The 17,009-nt window shown below is 43.9% G+C and overlaps 1 protein-coding gene across 1 annotated transcript; it reads right to left on the minus strand.

The window, feature by feature from the left end:
- Window positions 1–837: 837 nt before the first annotated feature.
- mntb (MAX network transcriptional repressor b) lies at window positions 838–15,781 on the minus strand. The gene is made up of 6 exons (XM_069676134.1): window positions 15,503–15,781; window positions 11,446–12,067; window positions 11,319–11,360; window positions 10,881–10,992; window positions 5,282–5,474; window positions 838–5,103 (listed from the first exon to the last, which is right to left on the minus strand). Exons 1-6 carry the CDS (start codon window positions 15,573–15,575, stop codon window positions 4,283–4,285), a joined length of 1,863 nt encoding a protein of 620 aa, XP_069532235.1. The 5' UTR covers window positions 15,576–15,781; the 3' UTR covers window positions 838–4,282.
- Between the last annotated feature and the right edge of the window lie 1,228 nt (window positions 15,782–17,009).

Raw genomic sequence — 17,009 nt, forward strand, 5'->3', positions numbered from 1 at the left:
AATGTGAAAAATTGATCTTGTTTAAGTTTTGTAAAGATAGTAAGATAGGTCAAGGGTCAAATCTTTTCTCACAAGCTGAGCATCACTCATAGTTTCCACTGGGTCTTTCCTGAGCTTTGAGCTTTGTTATGTCCTCCTTTCATCTGTTGTCTTATGTTTCAAAATTATTTCATTTTAAAGAGACTAGTCTGGGTACCTTAAAAGTTTCTGAATAATTGGGGTGCTGGTTTGGCTCACAGAGGCATGGCCCTCTATGCAGCAGCCCTGGGCTCAACTTCAACCCCTGCCCCTTTGCTGCAGGTCACCCCCACTTTCCCTTCCCTTGTTTCTCTATCCACTGTCCTACTCAATAAAGGCAAAAACTTAGATATCATATCGTTTTGCCTTAGTACATGCTAAGAAAGTCATGCTGATTTGAATGCATGTCGCATCTTTTCTAAGGCATCCTAAGATTAAAATGTAAGTGCAGCATTTGGGGTTTGATGCAACTGGGCTCTGTGACCCACGCAAACTCAGAGGAAGTGTAAAGGACATTTCTCACAGATGGATAAAAAATCCTTTAATTCCATTTGTGTTTTAGTATACAACACAGTTCTAATGTAGAAACCATCACACTGATGTAACACTGCCACCTAGGGGTCATTGTAGTGACCTTCATGTTTGGTTTAAATATGTGAACTATATTTTTGTTTATGTTTTATTACTTGTGTGATCATTCTTTTTTGTATTTTTAATCTTTAATTTTGTGTTTTCCAAACATGAATAAAACACATTTCTATCTGCAGTTTGTCAGTGGTTATATTTGAACACAAAACCATTGAACACAGGAGCAACATGTGTTGTAAATGTAATAAGATTTATTAAGAATCTTTATTATTTCATCAGCATAATTCTTCATCATTAATATGTTTTATCCATTATCATCATTGTTATCTTAAACAGTGGACAGTTAGATCTAAAAGGCAGCCCAAAGTGTACAGGCGATATATAACTTAAAACTTTCTCCATAGGGAAAACATGTTTTTATATTCATATATAATATCAATGTAGCATGAGGTCCAAGATCCTGTCCACGTTATACAGTATTGTACATGGTCCCAAAAGGAAACGGAAAAACAAAACCTTTGAACAAAAGAAACTAAAACAGCAATCTACATGCAGAACGAAACCAGAAACAAGCATTTCAAATCTGAAGATACATACACTCATATGCCAAAACGTGCATATCACAAATTTACAAAACTTTCATACGTACATACAAATTTTACAAAACTTGAATATTAGACATTATTGTGTTATCAAGAAAAGAGCAATGACTTTTTTTTGTTTTTTCACTTTTTCCACTCCATGTCTCAGCTCACAAAATGGAAAAACTTAAAAACATAGAAAAGAAAACAATCAGGACAGTAAATCTTTGTCTCTTCCATTCGCTCATTGTGTCCGTGTTTTGCCAGAGTTGTCACAGTGTTCAGGAAAACTGAGTATAGGCACACACGATAGCACCCAAACAGGCTCATACCATAAATCACCTCTGTGTAAAAAAATAGCTCGCTTGCTACACACACTCACACACTCCATCATGCACAGGGCAAACCAAAGAAACAGAGCCATGCTACAGGTACAGTAGGATTAATTATAGTACAGAATATAAAACATATTGAATACAGTCACGTATACAGACACACACAGAGAGACAGCAGAAGAGGCGAGAGCAGATCCACACGACATCGACTACATACACAGATGCTGATGGGAGATTTTTTGGTGTGGCATGTATAGGCTGGCAAGAAGGCTGTGGAGCCATGAAGGTTTTGAGTATGTGCACATAAACACGCAGAAACTCACACACACACACACACACACACACAAAGGAATGCAGGTGTCACAACACATTATACCATTTTGAAATTTTCTAGACTGGAGCAGAAGATTTAACTTGATGTTTGATATTGTTTGTGGTCATATCGCTGCCAAATTATACTTCATATATAAAATATTTCATTATTATTTTATAGGGCTGCAATTAACAATTATTTTGCGTAGACTATTTTCTTAGTTAATCAATTAGTTGTTCTATCAATGTCAGAATAGTAGAAGAATAGTGTAAATGTCGATCAGTGTTCCCAAAGCCCGAGATGACGTCCTCATTTGTGTCCCTCTCTACCCAACCACAAGACAATCCGTTAACTCTCATAGAGGAGTTTAGAAACCACAAAACAGTGACATTTAAAGGGTTGAATCAGATCATTTTTAACCCCTTTTCCTCCCAAAAATTCCTCAAACCCATCAACTAATTCTCAAAACACATGACACATTAATGTAAAAGTTATCTCTTGTGCTTTTTCCAAACTTTTCAAGACTGTTCATTGTGATAAGTGTGTCTTCCCTCGTCTGACATCGATCATAGCTCAAGGTCAACTAACCAGCATTTCTAAGGCTTTCGCTGACGTCTCACTACCTTTACAGACGTTGAAGTTGGTCACATATAATGCAGTACAATAGTTCAGTCAGGATTATTTTCTTGGGTTACTTTTCAGCATCTTTTCTCTCATTGTGTCTCTGGTTGTTTTAGAAGCTGTGTGTGAGGAACGTTTGTATGAGGCAGCAGAGGGAGCTGTTGCATTACAATGAAGAGGATGGAAACCTGTCACTGTATTGTTAGCGTGGGTCTTTAACATCAGATTCTACCGCAAATTGAAGGCATTTATAATAAGCGGACATCTCTCCATGTAGATTCTTGTTCAGCCTGCTGTCCACACCGTCTATAACGGGGCCTTGATCGGTTTGAAAAAATGATCTTACGCCCTTTATTATGGTTTCGTCCTCGCCTTAAATCTTCTAGTCAGGTCTTGTCCATACTGCGGTACATTTGTGCAGAAAGTCAAAAGAATTAAATCAATCTGACAGTGAGAGAGTGTTCAGCATGACCACTGTTCTTTCAAAAGCCCTCAGAGGAAGGCTGACATTTCATTCTGAACAGGCTCTTCACTCTGGGAGAAGTAATCATGTCAAATCCAGAGTCTTTATACATTTCACTGCCTGTTTGAATGACTGGAATCCCATTATGACTTGCACCTTCTTCCATTTTAACTACAGTCCGTCTCAGCTCAACGTTGTGGCTCTATTTTTAAATCTGAAGTCTGGTTGTTTTCCAACAGGAAGTCTGATGTCTGTGCAGTAACTAACAGTCAGACATGATGTCTTTTCTGGATGTTACTTCTCCACAATGGCTGTAAAAACAGATGTTTCTGCACATTAAGCAAACAATCATTGCTGCGATTCTTCCCCTTTGTTCTCCACCTCCTCATTTCTAGAGTTGCATTTAGAGAGACACTCAAAAGAGCAAGCCATTAGAGGAGTGGAAAGGTAACTGCTGAATGAGACACTTTGTGTTGTCTTTTTTTAACTGCAGATTGGATTTGGTTTTATTAATGTCCTCTTCATCTTTTTATTAAACTCTTTGCAAGGTGTTTGGCAACGAGTGCACAGGTGAGGAGCCTTCTTTTAGGGGGAAATGGAGGGGGATTATCTGTTTACTTTATGAAACTGAAAGCTTTACACTACGATCAGTGACAACAGCGAAGGGTTAATAAAACAGGAAACGATGACAAAACGTGAAGGACTGTATCAGAAAGTGACAGTGTTTTAGCTCTATCTATCAGGCTATGTGGTCTCCCTCGCACTTGATCAAAGCCCTCTGTGTGATTAATTTAGATCAGTGGGACCACAAAGATCAAACACATCAGTGACATCACACATGACATCATGATTATATGAATACAAGGCGGGCACATATTGTATCACCAAACAACAAACAAGCCTCTCTCATGCGTTTTCCCTCGAAGAATAAATGACTAGTTAAGGTAAAACCTTGATGCCTGAGTGTGAACTGAGCTTATTATGTTAGTGCTTCTGGTTGTAAGGGAAGGAGAGAAGGAAGGAAGGAAGGAAGGAGAGGAGAGGAGGTTAACAGAGTTCCTGTCTTTGCAGCGCAGACAAATGTCACATTATGTCATCTCTTTTTCCACAAACAAAGGCCTGACCCTTCTGTCTCTGCTTTAATGTCATTGTTCACAAACAAACAGAGCTGTGATCAAAATATCTCTGGAGATACTCTTCACAATTTGTCCAAAAAACTGTTTGTTGTTGTTGGTATTTTTTTTGTCTTTTTTTTCTGTCTTTTAAAGATTTTCTGCTGCTGATTATTGATAGGAGTGTGAAAACTTATCCTGAAGTTCTGAATCTTCAACCACCTGTCCATCACATCTTTTTTTTGTCTCTTTCAGGCCAGTTTGAGTGTGCTGACGGGGAAGGTTGGGACTGTTACCATGGTGACGGGGTTGAGGACAGCAGCCTGTCCGACCAGCTGAGCGTGGGGGGCCAGCACTGCTGTAGGTTTCCCTATCGACGGGCTCCCCTGGGTCATTACTGCTGCGCTGTTCACCTGGGCTCCGTTAGTGTTAGCTTGAGGGTTAGCCTGGACGTGTGGCAGGGTGTGATGGGTGAAGGTGTGGGTGATGTGACCCACCATAGTGGGCTGGGACACAGACACACCCTGAGGGTAGAGAGTTGGGAGGTGTGATGGCAGGGGACCCCCCAGGTGAGCCACCGGGTGGACGGTGATGTGTCCGATAGGCTGGGCGGCTATCTGCTGGTGAGTGGCGGTGGCAGCTGGAGCCGCTGCGATAGGTTGAGGGGTGGCGGAGGTAGGGCCAGGTGATGGGGCGATGTGCGTTAGGTGTTTGTGATTGGCTGGCAGGCCGTGATTGACAGCCTGGATGACTGAAGGGTGGGAGACAGCAGCGTGAGCGATGACGGTGGGCTGCACCTGCACAGACGGGGGCTGGATGGGATGAGCGGGTGGTGGAGGGAGCTGACCGGGGACCGGAGCAGGGGCGATGGCTTGAGGGGCAGGGGGAGCAGAGGGGGAGGGCGTGGTCAGGACTCCAGAGAGAGGCAGGGTGGTGTGCTGGATTGAGAGGTGAGGGGTGAGGAGCTGCTGGGCTTGTAAGATGGGAGGTGTTGGTTTGGGGAGGGAGGTGGGAGCAGGAACAGGAGCGGGGACGTCCTCCTCCATGTCCTGCTCAAAGTTGTCCTCTCCTTCTGTAGACCAGAGAGCAGACTGTTGGTCATGTGTGCACATACTTTGCAATAAATCACTCTTTTCTCTCTCATGTCTCCACTACTACGAATAGCTTTCTATTCTGTTACACTTTAACTTATCTGTTCTGAATATGAGTATCAGGTCTGCAGGTAAATGGTAGAATATGTCTGCGTGTACCTGAGGCGGTGGACGTGGAGGCCTGGTCGTCCTCCGGCTGGATGGTCTGTCGGAGGACTCTGTCGATCTCGATGACATCCATGCACTGGCTGAGCTCGTTCTTCAGCTCTGCCAGTCGCTGCTGCGTAGCGATCTTCTCTCTGGCCAGACGCTCCATCTCGTGCTCGTACTCCTTCTCCTTACGCTTCAGAGTCTTTTAAGGAGAGAAAGAAAAAGTAGATCAGAATGAATGATGATCTTTAAATACAAGCCTGTATAAACCAACAAGACAAAATATCTATTACTTGACTCACATTACAATCAAAATTCTGTGTGATATTGATTTCCACAATATTATTTTCATCAGTACAACAACAGTCCTTTCAAACTCAACCTCTATTACTCTGAGTCACTCACACAATTCAATCAGCACTGCTTTGTTGTGTATTTTGTTACTGCGCTTAAAGCTGCCTATAAAAGTTTTCCCTGGAATACTGGAGCTGTGTGAGTATGAAACAGATGGAGGAAGTGTTCCGTTTAACAGTTCTCTTCTTAAAAGGAGCAATTTGTCCCTGGAAAAAGCCACTGTCAGTCAAAGCTGGTGTTCTCACAGCTTGGGGTTTCGTCCATTCTACATTCATACAACAACCAGCATGCATTGCGCCCCTCCGTCTGAAAGGAACGACCCAGCGAGAGACGAAATACTACTGTTTTTCAGTCAAGGACATTGATCGCTGCAGGCAATGGCTCAGAGCGGTAGAGAATCCGAAATACGATGAGAACATACCGATGGATCGTCTAAAAAAATCTTCAGGTCTGCAGTCTACATTTCAAACCTGACGATTTTGAACGAGACATGACATCGGAGGCGGGCGTCCTAGATTGAGGAAGTGTAGTTTAGCGAGCTCCGTAGTCTGGCAGAGGTTTCCCAGGGCCCATTGGAGAAGCAGATAACGTCCTCCAAAGGCACAGAGCCAAATTGCATTTTTTTCCTACCATGACGGCATTAGCTCCCCGTAATAACATGATAGGACTGAGGTTGAAAATCGGCAAACTGGCCCTTTAATAAAGTAACAAAACTAACTTTTAAACCATGGAAACATCAAAACAAAGACTTGCTTTGTTTCTTGTAAATAGAGACCCAAGCTACTATTTAAGAACATACCTCATGTACATATTAGGTAGCTAGAATTAGTTTTAAATATCGGTTGTTTAAAGTATTGGTATTGCAACAGAAAAAGGACCTCGGACCAACTTTATTTTTCTGTGTAAACTTGGACCCCTCCCACATCTCTCCCAGTTTGCCTGAAACACTCTGTTCTCCAAACTATCCAAAGTCTCAAACACCAGCAGGAAGGCGTGCATGCAAATTCAAGTATGTCCCACTGCTTGTGTTGAGCTTCATCTACCTAAGCTCCTCCCATTTCCTGGATGCTTGTTTTTCGGAGAGATCGGGGTCAGAGGGGGACTAAACGTCCTGCTGGGCTTTATTTCCACCAATCACTTAAGTTCAGCATCAAGCCAGACAATTGTGATGTCACTGGATTACTGCAGCCTCAACACTGAAGTCAGATGCGACTGAATGAAAGTATTTACTCCTCACACAGCACTGTCATGCACTGAGCAGTATCTGCATGTGTTTGTAGATTCACAATTGGAGCGAGGGAGAAAAACGCAGCAGGGTCCACAAAGAGAAAGAAAGATTTAGAAAGGCAGAGTGCAGCTTATGCAGCCACACCACGCCGTCTCTGTGACCCAGTTACTGTTGGTCAGCTGACCCGTGAACACCAAACAGTACGACAGGCTAAGGACATTAACGCAGATTACGAGGGAGGAATGAGGGAGAGGGGGGAGGATGGAGGTACAGGAGGTGAGCTGGTGGGAAATGAGGGCAGAGGATGGAGAGGTGGGAAAGGACGGGGCTGAGGAGTTAGGTTTGAACATTAAAAAGTGAAATGCTGGTGAGTCTTAGCTGTGCAGCTTGTTTCAGTCTTTATATGACTGAAAACTAAATATCCAGCGGACTCGTCGAACATAAGTTCTGGCAGGAAACTCAGCTTCCTGTTCCACGGCTGCCACCAAAAACAGAAACAAGGATGGAAACACAAGAGAGAGGAAAGAAAATAAGCATATGGGGACACATGATCATACTACAGGACACTGACTTCAGTGAGCAAAGCTGTGTACTCTGCAGCCATGTGATGGCCTCACACACACACACACTTTCCTCACTGCTCTAGGCCTAATACACAAGCCTCTGCGCTCCAGCTACCAAGTCCAGACCTGGTAAGCTTTGCAGTCATTTAACAGCTCTATATCTTTTGTCAGACGCCCTGTCTTCCAAGCACCTCTACATTAGCAGGCGGTTCTTGCAGGGGCAGTTCATAGAGGTCAAAGGTTACAAAGCAGGTGGGTTTTAAATCCACACTAATGTAAATCCTCCGGTATTTCTCACACAGTGATTTCACTTGGATGGGCTGTCCAGGTATACAGACGATCTCCCAAGTGTATATGGCGACCAGTTTTTTCCTTTCTATATTTGATCCATTCAAGAGACAAACATACAACATCTCTGATTAATGAATTAGCTTCTACAGGTCTGCAGAGACACTCAGATCAGAGACCTCCTCTGGTCGGTGCCTCCTGTTTATGCATTGATTGAGATGCAACCTCCTCATATGAAATAAATGAACTTGCTCGGAAGTAGCAACAATGTCAACCGATACCATGTTTTTTTGATCATTTTAATACGTTACGTCATTAACAATACTTCTCCATTAGTTGCTCACCTACTGTTGTCAAAACAGAATTGCTGATGAAAAGTTTTTTTGTGCGCCTTTATAAAACTTAATGCTGATAAAGAGGTCAACAGAGCAGACGCGAACAAAGAGGGAAAAACAGAAAGAGGCGGGGCAGGCCTCTGTGTGCAGTCACAGAGCAGCGGCGTAGGCGTGTGGAGAGAAGAGATGTAATGGGAAGCGAGGTGAGCAGATTAAAGGTTGTTTGTGAATAAAGGCTAAAATAAGACGGAGAATGGAGAACAATGAAAATGGAGAAATAAGAAACAAACCAATAAAATTAGGGAGTGTTTTAAGAACATTTCAATCAAGAATCATGTAGTGATGGGTGTGTTGGTGCTTATTGTTTATGGTGTGTCTTATTGAGTTTGGAGTTTTGTTTTCCTGATGTATGTATGTCTTGTTGAGTTTGTGGTTTGTGCTGTCTCTTGTGTATTTCCCATCTAGGGACAAGCATAGCTAATGAGCTTAGGCTATAAAAGCTATAAGGTTTACATGCTACATGTAACTGATCATAGAAGAACAACGACCGCTTGTGTATGTTCACATCATTTCAAGGTCTTCCTATACCAACCCAGACACCATGAGGCCTGCCGCAAATCACCAAGGAAACAGCTGTCACCCATAGCTGTTTCCTTGGCAACCTCCTCAGTGGGGATTTGTCTGCTTGAGCAGCAGTTTGTAAAAAAAACACACACGAGGAGCTCTCTAACTGGGTGAAGCACCAAGAAGTCATTACATATAAGGAGTGATGTGACTGGACGTCTGCCAGTCAGTTATTTATGATCACTTCCCAGCCTCCTTCTTATCCTCCTCCTCCTCCTCCTCATCACACTCATCTTCCTTATCACCCTTCTCCTCCTCCTCCTCCTTATCCTCCTCTTCATCATGTTCCTGCTAATCATCATCCTCCTCCTTCTCCTGATCACATCCATCCCCTACCCCCGTCCTTCTACCCCCCATCCATCACTCCTTTAACGCCCTTCCCCCCCTTTCCTCCTCCTTCATCCTTGCCTCCTTCATTATGCATTTTCCAACATGTTCTCTAATATGAAAGGGAAGAGAACCATGTCTTTACCTTACGATCACATGTGCATGTGTGTAGACGTGCGATCTTCAAGCCATTCAGACTAAAACCATTGAGAAAAGGTTGATATAAGCACGCTTTGATTGGTTTAGTCTCTACATCACACACTCACAGGGAGGAAGGGACTGCCTACAGCACCCCAGCCACCTGCCGCCAGTTGCTATGGTTACCAAGTGTCCTGGGAGACAGCGGGCAGATGCAGGACAAAAAGGACAGAGATGTAAAGAAGAAAGGGTTCAGACAGGAAGAGGAACATCTGATAAAACTGTAACTGATGAATCTGTGTCTGTTCCACTGTTGTTACCGTCTGCACCCGACACACACCGTCTCTCTGCAGAGCAGATCGGAGCGGGTGAGCCGCGGTGACGTCATGCATCGGGCTTGCGCTAGCCATGTGCTCAGATCTCACATGGCTCAGGGAGAGGGAGGGGGACGGAGGATTGCGGGTTTACATGAGGAGAGGAGCCAAGAGAGGAGGCGGAAATAGAGAGGGGGTGAGTCACTCATCTGCAATAAATCTAACGATTATATGATCGATCAGAAGAGGAGGAGACGTGTACACATTTCTAAGGGAGTAGTGCATCTGTGGTAGGCTGCCTTGTTACTTTTGTGCTGATATCAACAAACTGTGTCACCCTTTTACAAATTATTTTCTCAACATCATTTCAAGGTTATTTTTACTTTAACACAAAAAAGCAACAAGTACCCACAGGTAGCTTTGTGGCTAATGGGGCTGTAATTAATGACTTATAATTACACTGCAGATTTCATCTCTGATTAATCAATCAGTCTAAATAGAGAAAGTGCCCTACATTAATCCCCAGAGCCAAAAGGACCATGTCGTGCCCCATCAAGAATCAAACCAGTTTACAATCTGTAAGACTGAGAACATTTGAGCGACTGTATCTTTGAATATTTCAAAGCAGCATAGCTCTGCCTCAAATCAAAACCTTCATCATCTCTTGTCAAAGCCTCAAAAATCCCTCTGTGCTGTGCTCCTTGAAGAAGATCTTGCAGCAAGTCTTCCATCTCATGTCCTAATTTGTCTCCTTCCACTGACTCCTCACAGCATATTCAATTGAAGTCATGAAGCTTCAACTCTACATAACAGACACCACTGCATTTAGCTGCAGGCTCTTATTTATTTCTGCCACAGTGCAGAAAATCCTCTTTCATACCTTTGTAGACTGAAAACTCACCTCTTCAGGCTGTACAGTCGCCTCCCCCACACCACCCCCAGCAATGCAACATTAGTTCTCTACTCGGCCTACAATATGCTGTAAGTCATTCCTCATAAAATAGTTCCTCCTACATCCTTTCCCGTTATTTCATTCCTGGGAAAGCACTTCCTTTTTGATATCATCCTGCACGACACTTCATGAGTGCAAGATGATGACCAAGTGTGTTATAAAGAATAGGATAGTCTGGGACACATTGGATGTATTCACCAATTTCTCACCAATATTTGGTGGATGCCATATAATAGTCACAAGCGACTTGGTAACACAATGGGCTTAATGGCTAACAAAACAGGCATTGTATTTCAGTTACACTCGGCCAAAGCCTGTAGTGTTCCCAGAGCTGAACCAATCAATTCAAGACGGGAGAAAGATAAAAACAATAAGATGAAGAACAACAGGCGAGCCGTACCCAGATATTGTGTGTGACTGCAGCAGTGTGTGATGAAGCACAGCAGCAGTGTGCTAAGAGAGCTGAAATGTGTTCAAAAATCTACCTGTATGTAACGCAAAGCGCTGCGCAGGACGCTGAGGTTCGAGGTTTTCTTCTCATCCACATTTGGAACGTTCTTCTTCAGCGTCTCAAAACACTCTTTGAGGTGCGCTCGCCTGAAGGGCCCAGAGTCAGAAACGAGAAAGAGTCACACTTTTGATATGTTTGTTATGAACTTACTGTCTTGAAGATTATTCTCAATTTATTGGGAAGTTAATCATTAGCTTCGGGGGTTGTTTATTAAAAGAGAACTGCTTGGGAAATATTTTATGGTTTTGTATAAGTTGAGAAAATGCCATGACCTTTGTGCTCTTTCTTAACACACTTGTGAAACACAAAGCTTTGTGGGTATGTAATGGTCAAGCTGTTGGTCAGGGCTGTTTTCTTTCATTCCTTGTAACACAAATGGCAACAATGAGAAGCACACATCACGATGACTGACCTGTTCTTCTCCAGTTTATTATGCACCTCTCTGGTCCCCGCTCTGAAACACAAAATAAATGATCAAACACAAACCTTATTAACACTCTTATGTTAAATTTAACACACACACAGACACACAAACTGACCCTCCAGGCCTCCTCTTCCCCTCCATCCCCCTCATGTCCTCCATCGTCACTCCGTTAGGCCGCGGCTGAGATGTGGGCGGAGCTTGATGGGGAACCAGTGCATGTTGAGAGCCAGGGCCGTTAGTGGTGATGGAGGTTGGGTACTGGATCTGAACCTGAGGCTGGGATTGGTTAGGCTTTGCACCAACCAGCTGCTGACTTGTGTCTAACTTCATCTGAGGGGCGCACAACAGGTGAGGAGAGGCTGGCTGCGGCTGCTGCTGCTGCTGATGCGGCTGCTGATGCTGCTGTGGAGGCGAGGAAGCGTTCTTGACTGGCGGGGAGCTAATGAGCGATGTCACCGCCGCAGCAATCGGCGTCGCAAGCGAGAGGGGCGGGACCGAGGGTGTCGCAGTGACAACTGGGACCATTGGGATGACAGCGATGGGAACTTGTTGAGGTGGGAGAGAAGGGGGCGGAGGGGGCGGAGGGGCAGGAGGGTGATGTGGCGGTTGACGGTGAGAGTCATCTCCCCAAGTGACGTGGTTGGCTCCGACAGGCTGAGACAACGAGGTCACAATTTCCACATGCTGCAACTCCGCCTCCCTGTGGATGCGCTCCTTCTCTTTGCGCTGCTCTTCCTCTGTCGGAGAGACAAGAGAGGATGGGCAAAGGAAAAAAGTTAGACAACTTCAGAAACACTTAATGCTAAGGTTGTATAAACCTTCATAAGCTCTGACAAGTTTAAGTAAAACTGAACATGCAACTAAACAATCCTTAGCTACACCTGGCTTCCCATCTGATACCCAATTTTGCTGTAACACCCCCCCCAGGTGTACGAGATTTGTTCCTCAGATATGTGATGTTTAAAGCCATCCATCAAATATCTATGCCGCCCATCCTGTTAGGGGTCGCCCAATGACAGCCTATCCCAGCTGTCATTGGGGCGAGAGGCGGGGTACACCCAGTCAATCACAGGGCTGACACATACAAAAAGATCGTTCACGCTCACACTTACACCTACAGACAATTTTAGAGTCACCAATTAACCTAACGAGCATGTCTTTGGATAGGGCGAGCAGGCCGGTCACCCGGAGGGAACCCATACATGCAGGGGGAGAACATGCACACTCCACACAGAAAGGCCCCCTGTGTCTGAAAGGGAGATTCGAACCAGGAACCTTTTTGCTGTGAGGCAGCAGTGCTAACACCATGAAACCATGCCCCTCTGAAATTTGTCCTGTAGCATTTGAAAAACTCTTATACATTTTCATTGAATGGTGTTTTAATTAATAACTACTTCCTGCTACCTTTCATGCAGGAACAAACAGGAATAGACAACACTGACATTAACACATGCATCTGCACCTGTTACATGTTATTTACAATACATCCAACAAATGACACGCGTGTTCCCTTCAGGTAATCTTAGCCGTTTCATTGTTGTGATACAGATTAGTTAATCACTTTGTCAGAGTGGATCTCACTTTCTTTGTATAGTACACATCTCAACACTACGTGCACACACACAAAGAATGATGTCATCCAGGATTCAGATAGCGGGGAGGGAGGACATAACCACTGAAACTGTGACTTGGTCTGATTGCTGGCTGGAGAGAATCCCCCCTCTGTCTGCTCCGTGATTGGACTGCTCCAACACTGAGCGTGCCTCCACCTCTGTGCTACGTCAGTGCCATCTGACCAACAGCAGAGGAAGGACTGCCGGGTCAACAAGAGTGGGCACCGTGACAACATATAAATTAAGTCTCGTTGTTCTAGTAAAAGCAAAAAACAGGCCGAAAATGTATGAAGACAAATATCATAGGGTGGGGATGTTCCCACGCTAGGCACACACACACACTCACACACTTAATGACATGAATGAGTAGCTCTTGCACACCGTAGAAGGCAGACTCAAAAGGATGTGGAAAGCCCTCAGTTACCATGGAAACAGCAACATTAGAAACAGAAGATCCCAGGGATTCCTCAAACCTGCACGACGCCAACACACAGCACAGCCATCCCCTCCATTATGTATAAAAAGAGAAACACCACACGCCAACATGCACGTCTGTGTGTTAACACTTTCATTTCTTCTCCACATGAAACTGAAAACTCCTGATGACGCAACTTCCTCTTCACCTATGACAACAGCTCAGAGAGGGCCTGCAACACCACCATGATATGCACAACAAAACTCTGCGCTTTAAACATCAAATGTTCTTCTTGAATTTGTGCAGCTTTGCCAACAACAACATTAAGAAGCTATGAATACTGCTACATTGTAGTAACACTGTTTAATGATTCATGTGTTAACGTCTCTTTCAACTCCTGCTGAGCGGTGGATACAGACATCCAAATCCCCCTCTTTGTGTGCACTATGTTTGATTTAAGCGGGACACTGGTGAGGTTGTTTCATAGTGTCTAGAGTTGAAATTATACTAATAGTCAAAACAATGTAGCTGCAACAATTTAATCATTTTGTGATTACGTATTGTTAAAAATAAGGATTTGTCTATGATCTCTGTCATACGCGATAACAAACTGAACATTTATGGGATTTGGGATACTGATACAATAAATCTGCATATTTTAGTTTAATTTACTTTTACAGACGAACACCAGTTGCTGTTTTATATTTTAATAGATCTAGCTTAGATATCCTGTAGATATTGTAATTTTGAATGAAATTACAGCCCTAGATTTATAGCTAAAGTAATAATAATGTACAATCAGCCAAATATGTTTAATGCCAATTTAGAGAGTATTGATTCAGAGCAACATAACTGACACCAACATGCTTTTTCCTAGAATTTTGTACTACACTACATTCAGACACACACACACACGCACACGCACACAGCATGCTCTAGATTGTCAAGCGCACGCAATTGTGAATTACATAACTTCTGCATTGAGAGGCTGGGGCAGGGTGGGGGTGAGCAGGGACGCTGCCCTACTTACCCCCCTTTCTCTCTCTCTGACCCGCCACTGTCAGTAGACTGAATGGGAAGGGCGGGGACGACGAGTGTGTGCGCGCGTAGGTGTGTGTGTATCTGAGTGTAGAGGAGGGGGGCAATGTGCACGTGGTAACTGTGGGCGGACCCTAGCACGCGGTAGGGTAAGTATGCTGGGGGGGGGCTGATTTGTCTGACACGTCATCAGAGGGGAGAAACACAAAAAGCAGCCTCCTGACCTGTCTGCTTCTTACAAGTCAGTCATCATTGTGTTATTTTTGACAAGTCATTGGTTTCACAAGAATACAACAAACAATTATTATATAGCCTACCCTCGCGCACATATACAAACAGGACGGGGTTAGCGCGTGAGGGCCCGCCCCAGTGTGTGTCATAAGATAGCTGAGCAATGTCATGGTATTATGTAAAGAGCAGCCTCTGCTCGCCACCGCCCTGCCGGTGCTCGACGGACAAAAAACTGGGGCGAATCGATTGTGAAGGGGCTATTTTATAACAATTATGATATGTGAAGGTGAAGTTGAATATAAAATACTTTAAAACATGATTTTAACAGGTTTATCGTGAGTATTTGAGCTTTCTGATAATTTTGCAAAAAAGTGCCTGGCTCCACAGCTAGTTGGTTCCTAACAAAGATACAATACATAAATGCAGCACGATAACTGACAGGAACTCCTCTGCTATGTCCCTCACTCACACAAACACATACACACACACTCACGCGCGTACGGTGAGTCACTTGTGTGTTGAAACTGTCACACACACATATACACGCACACACACCGAGAGCGCGCAAAGTAGTTCAGAAAACAACTTTAGCCGTTTCCGCATTAGGGGAAGCCAAATGTGTGCAATAAGTAACCACTTGTGAACTGTGGATAGTTTGCAATGACTTGAGTTTCTTTTTCTGGCATGAACACAGTGCGACAAACACAAACTACAAACGCTTCCGTTCATCACAAGCGGGTTGGTTAAAAATGCAAGCCGAGCCGTTGATAGTAACGAGATACAGCCCTCCAAAAAGGCAGTTTATGATGTAACACACACTGTTATTTGGGGTCAAGCACGTTCAGCACGATGCACCAGTCTGCTGTTCAACTCACCACGTGTGATCTGTTGTTGCTGGGCTTGCCATTCCAGATATCTGGCCGCCTCCAAAAGTGTATCGATGCTCATTGCGCGTAAACCCTCACGGAAAGCGACCCGGTGGCCCGGGACGGAAGGAGGAAAAAGACCGAGGGGTAGGTAGTGTCCCTGAAGGAAGCGCCGTGTGCACGGTTCACACCCGCACGCCCGATCGGCTATTCCCCTGCGTTTCTCCTGAAAGCAGACGGGCAATTTTTAATCCTGCCGAACGGAAAGTAGATCCTCGCATACGTGAAAAAAAAAAAAAAAAAATAGGATTGCAACAAGATGGCGATGCGAGCACGGGAATACACACAACAAGGCGAGTCGTGTTCTCGTTAAGACCCGCCCCTCCCGGATTCCTGCCCCGCCCTGTTACTACGGCCTCCGACAAAACCCGGCGACCGCACCACTCCCATCCTACTCCACGCTGTCAGTCTTACCCGCTGAAAGACTTCCTAAATCACTAAATTGACATTATAACTATCATAACCTCTGCCTTAAAGCTTCTAGGCTCCCGTTGGACTCGTGTATCTCAGCTGACTTCAAAAAGAAGAGTCCTGAGGGGGTCGACAGTCTTCCTTGTTTTCGCTCCAGCTGCTGGCCCGCAGCGCATGAAGAACAATCGGGCGCCTGCGAGCCAATCAGCGCTCAGAACAACAAGGCATGGTGCTGGTCCACATGGGCACCCGCCCGGCCCGAGCGCTGCTCATTTGCATGGCGAGAGCGTGACTGGCCACCCTGCTGTCTCGGGATCAGAGCTGTCAATCAAAACACGAGGGGCGGGGTTTACGTGGGTGAATACACGGGAGAAGCAGCTGACCAAAATGTATTACTATAATTATAATTATTCAGTAGATTAATTTTTATGCTTAAATCGTGAACGTTAATACTTTGTTAAACACTTTTACCATTTAAATACTCACAAGGATCTAATTTAAATGGTGATGGTGTGTGGGGTAATGAAAAGAAAGTTTGTTTTATTACACTGTTTATAGAAATCCCAGAATACTCTGCAGCACATACTGAGTTCAATACTTATATTCATAACTCTAAATATAGGTGACTATAATTTACAAAACATAAGATAAGAATATATATGTTTCCTCCAATTGAAATGTTTAGAGAAAAAACAGGAAATAATCAATTAGTTGCTAGAATTCCTTGTCCCAAATAAAATAAATTAGATTAAGTGTCAGTCAAAACACTCTAAGGACTCATTTATAAACTTAAAAGGCTAAATCTGTTGGTATGGTTTGTAATTGTTGGTCAAATGGCTGACTACAAACACATAAAAAGTAACATTTTAGTATTAATTATGTATTAATACTACTAAATTGTAACCTCATTTTTTTTTCTGTTTCACACAATGAAAAAAACTTGATTTACTGCCTCACATGGATTTTCTCTGTACGCCTTGTTTCCATATGGTTTGAATGATATGGTACGATGCGTTTAAGTACTGCTGTTATGACTACTGGTTTA

The sequence above is a fragment of the Semicossyphus pulcher genome, unplaced genomic scaffold, assembly GCF_022749685.1.
Source record: "Semicossyphus pulcher isolate SPU_LCO1_2020_fin unplaced genomic scaffold, fSemPul1.0.p SCAF_10, whole genome shotgun sequence".
Classification (NCBI taxonomy): Eukaryota; Metazoa; Chordata; class Actinopteri; order Labriformes; family Labridae; genus Semicossyphus; species Semicossyphus pulcher.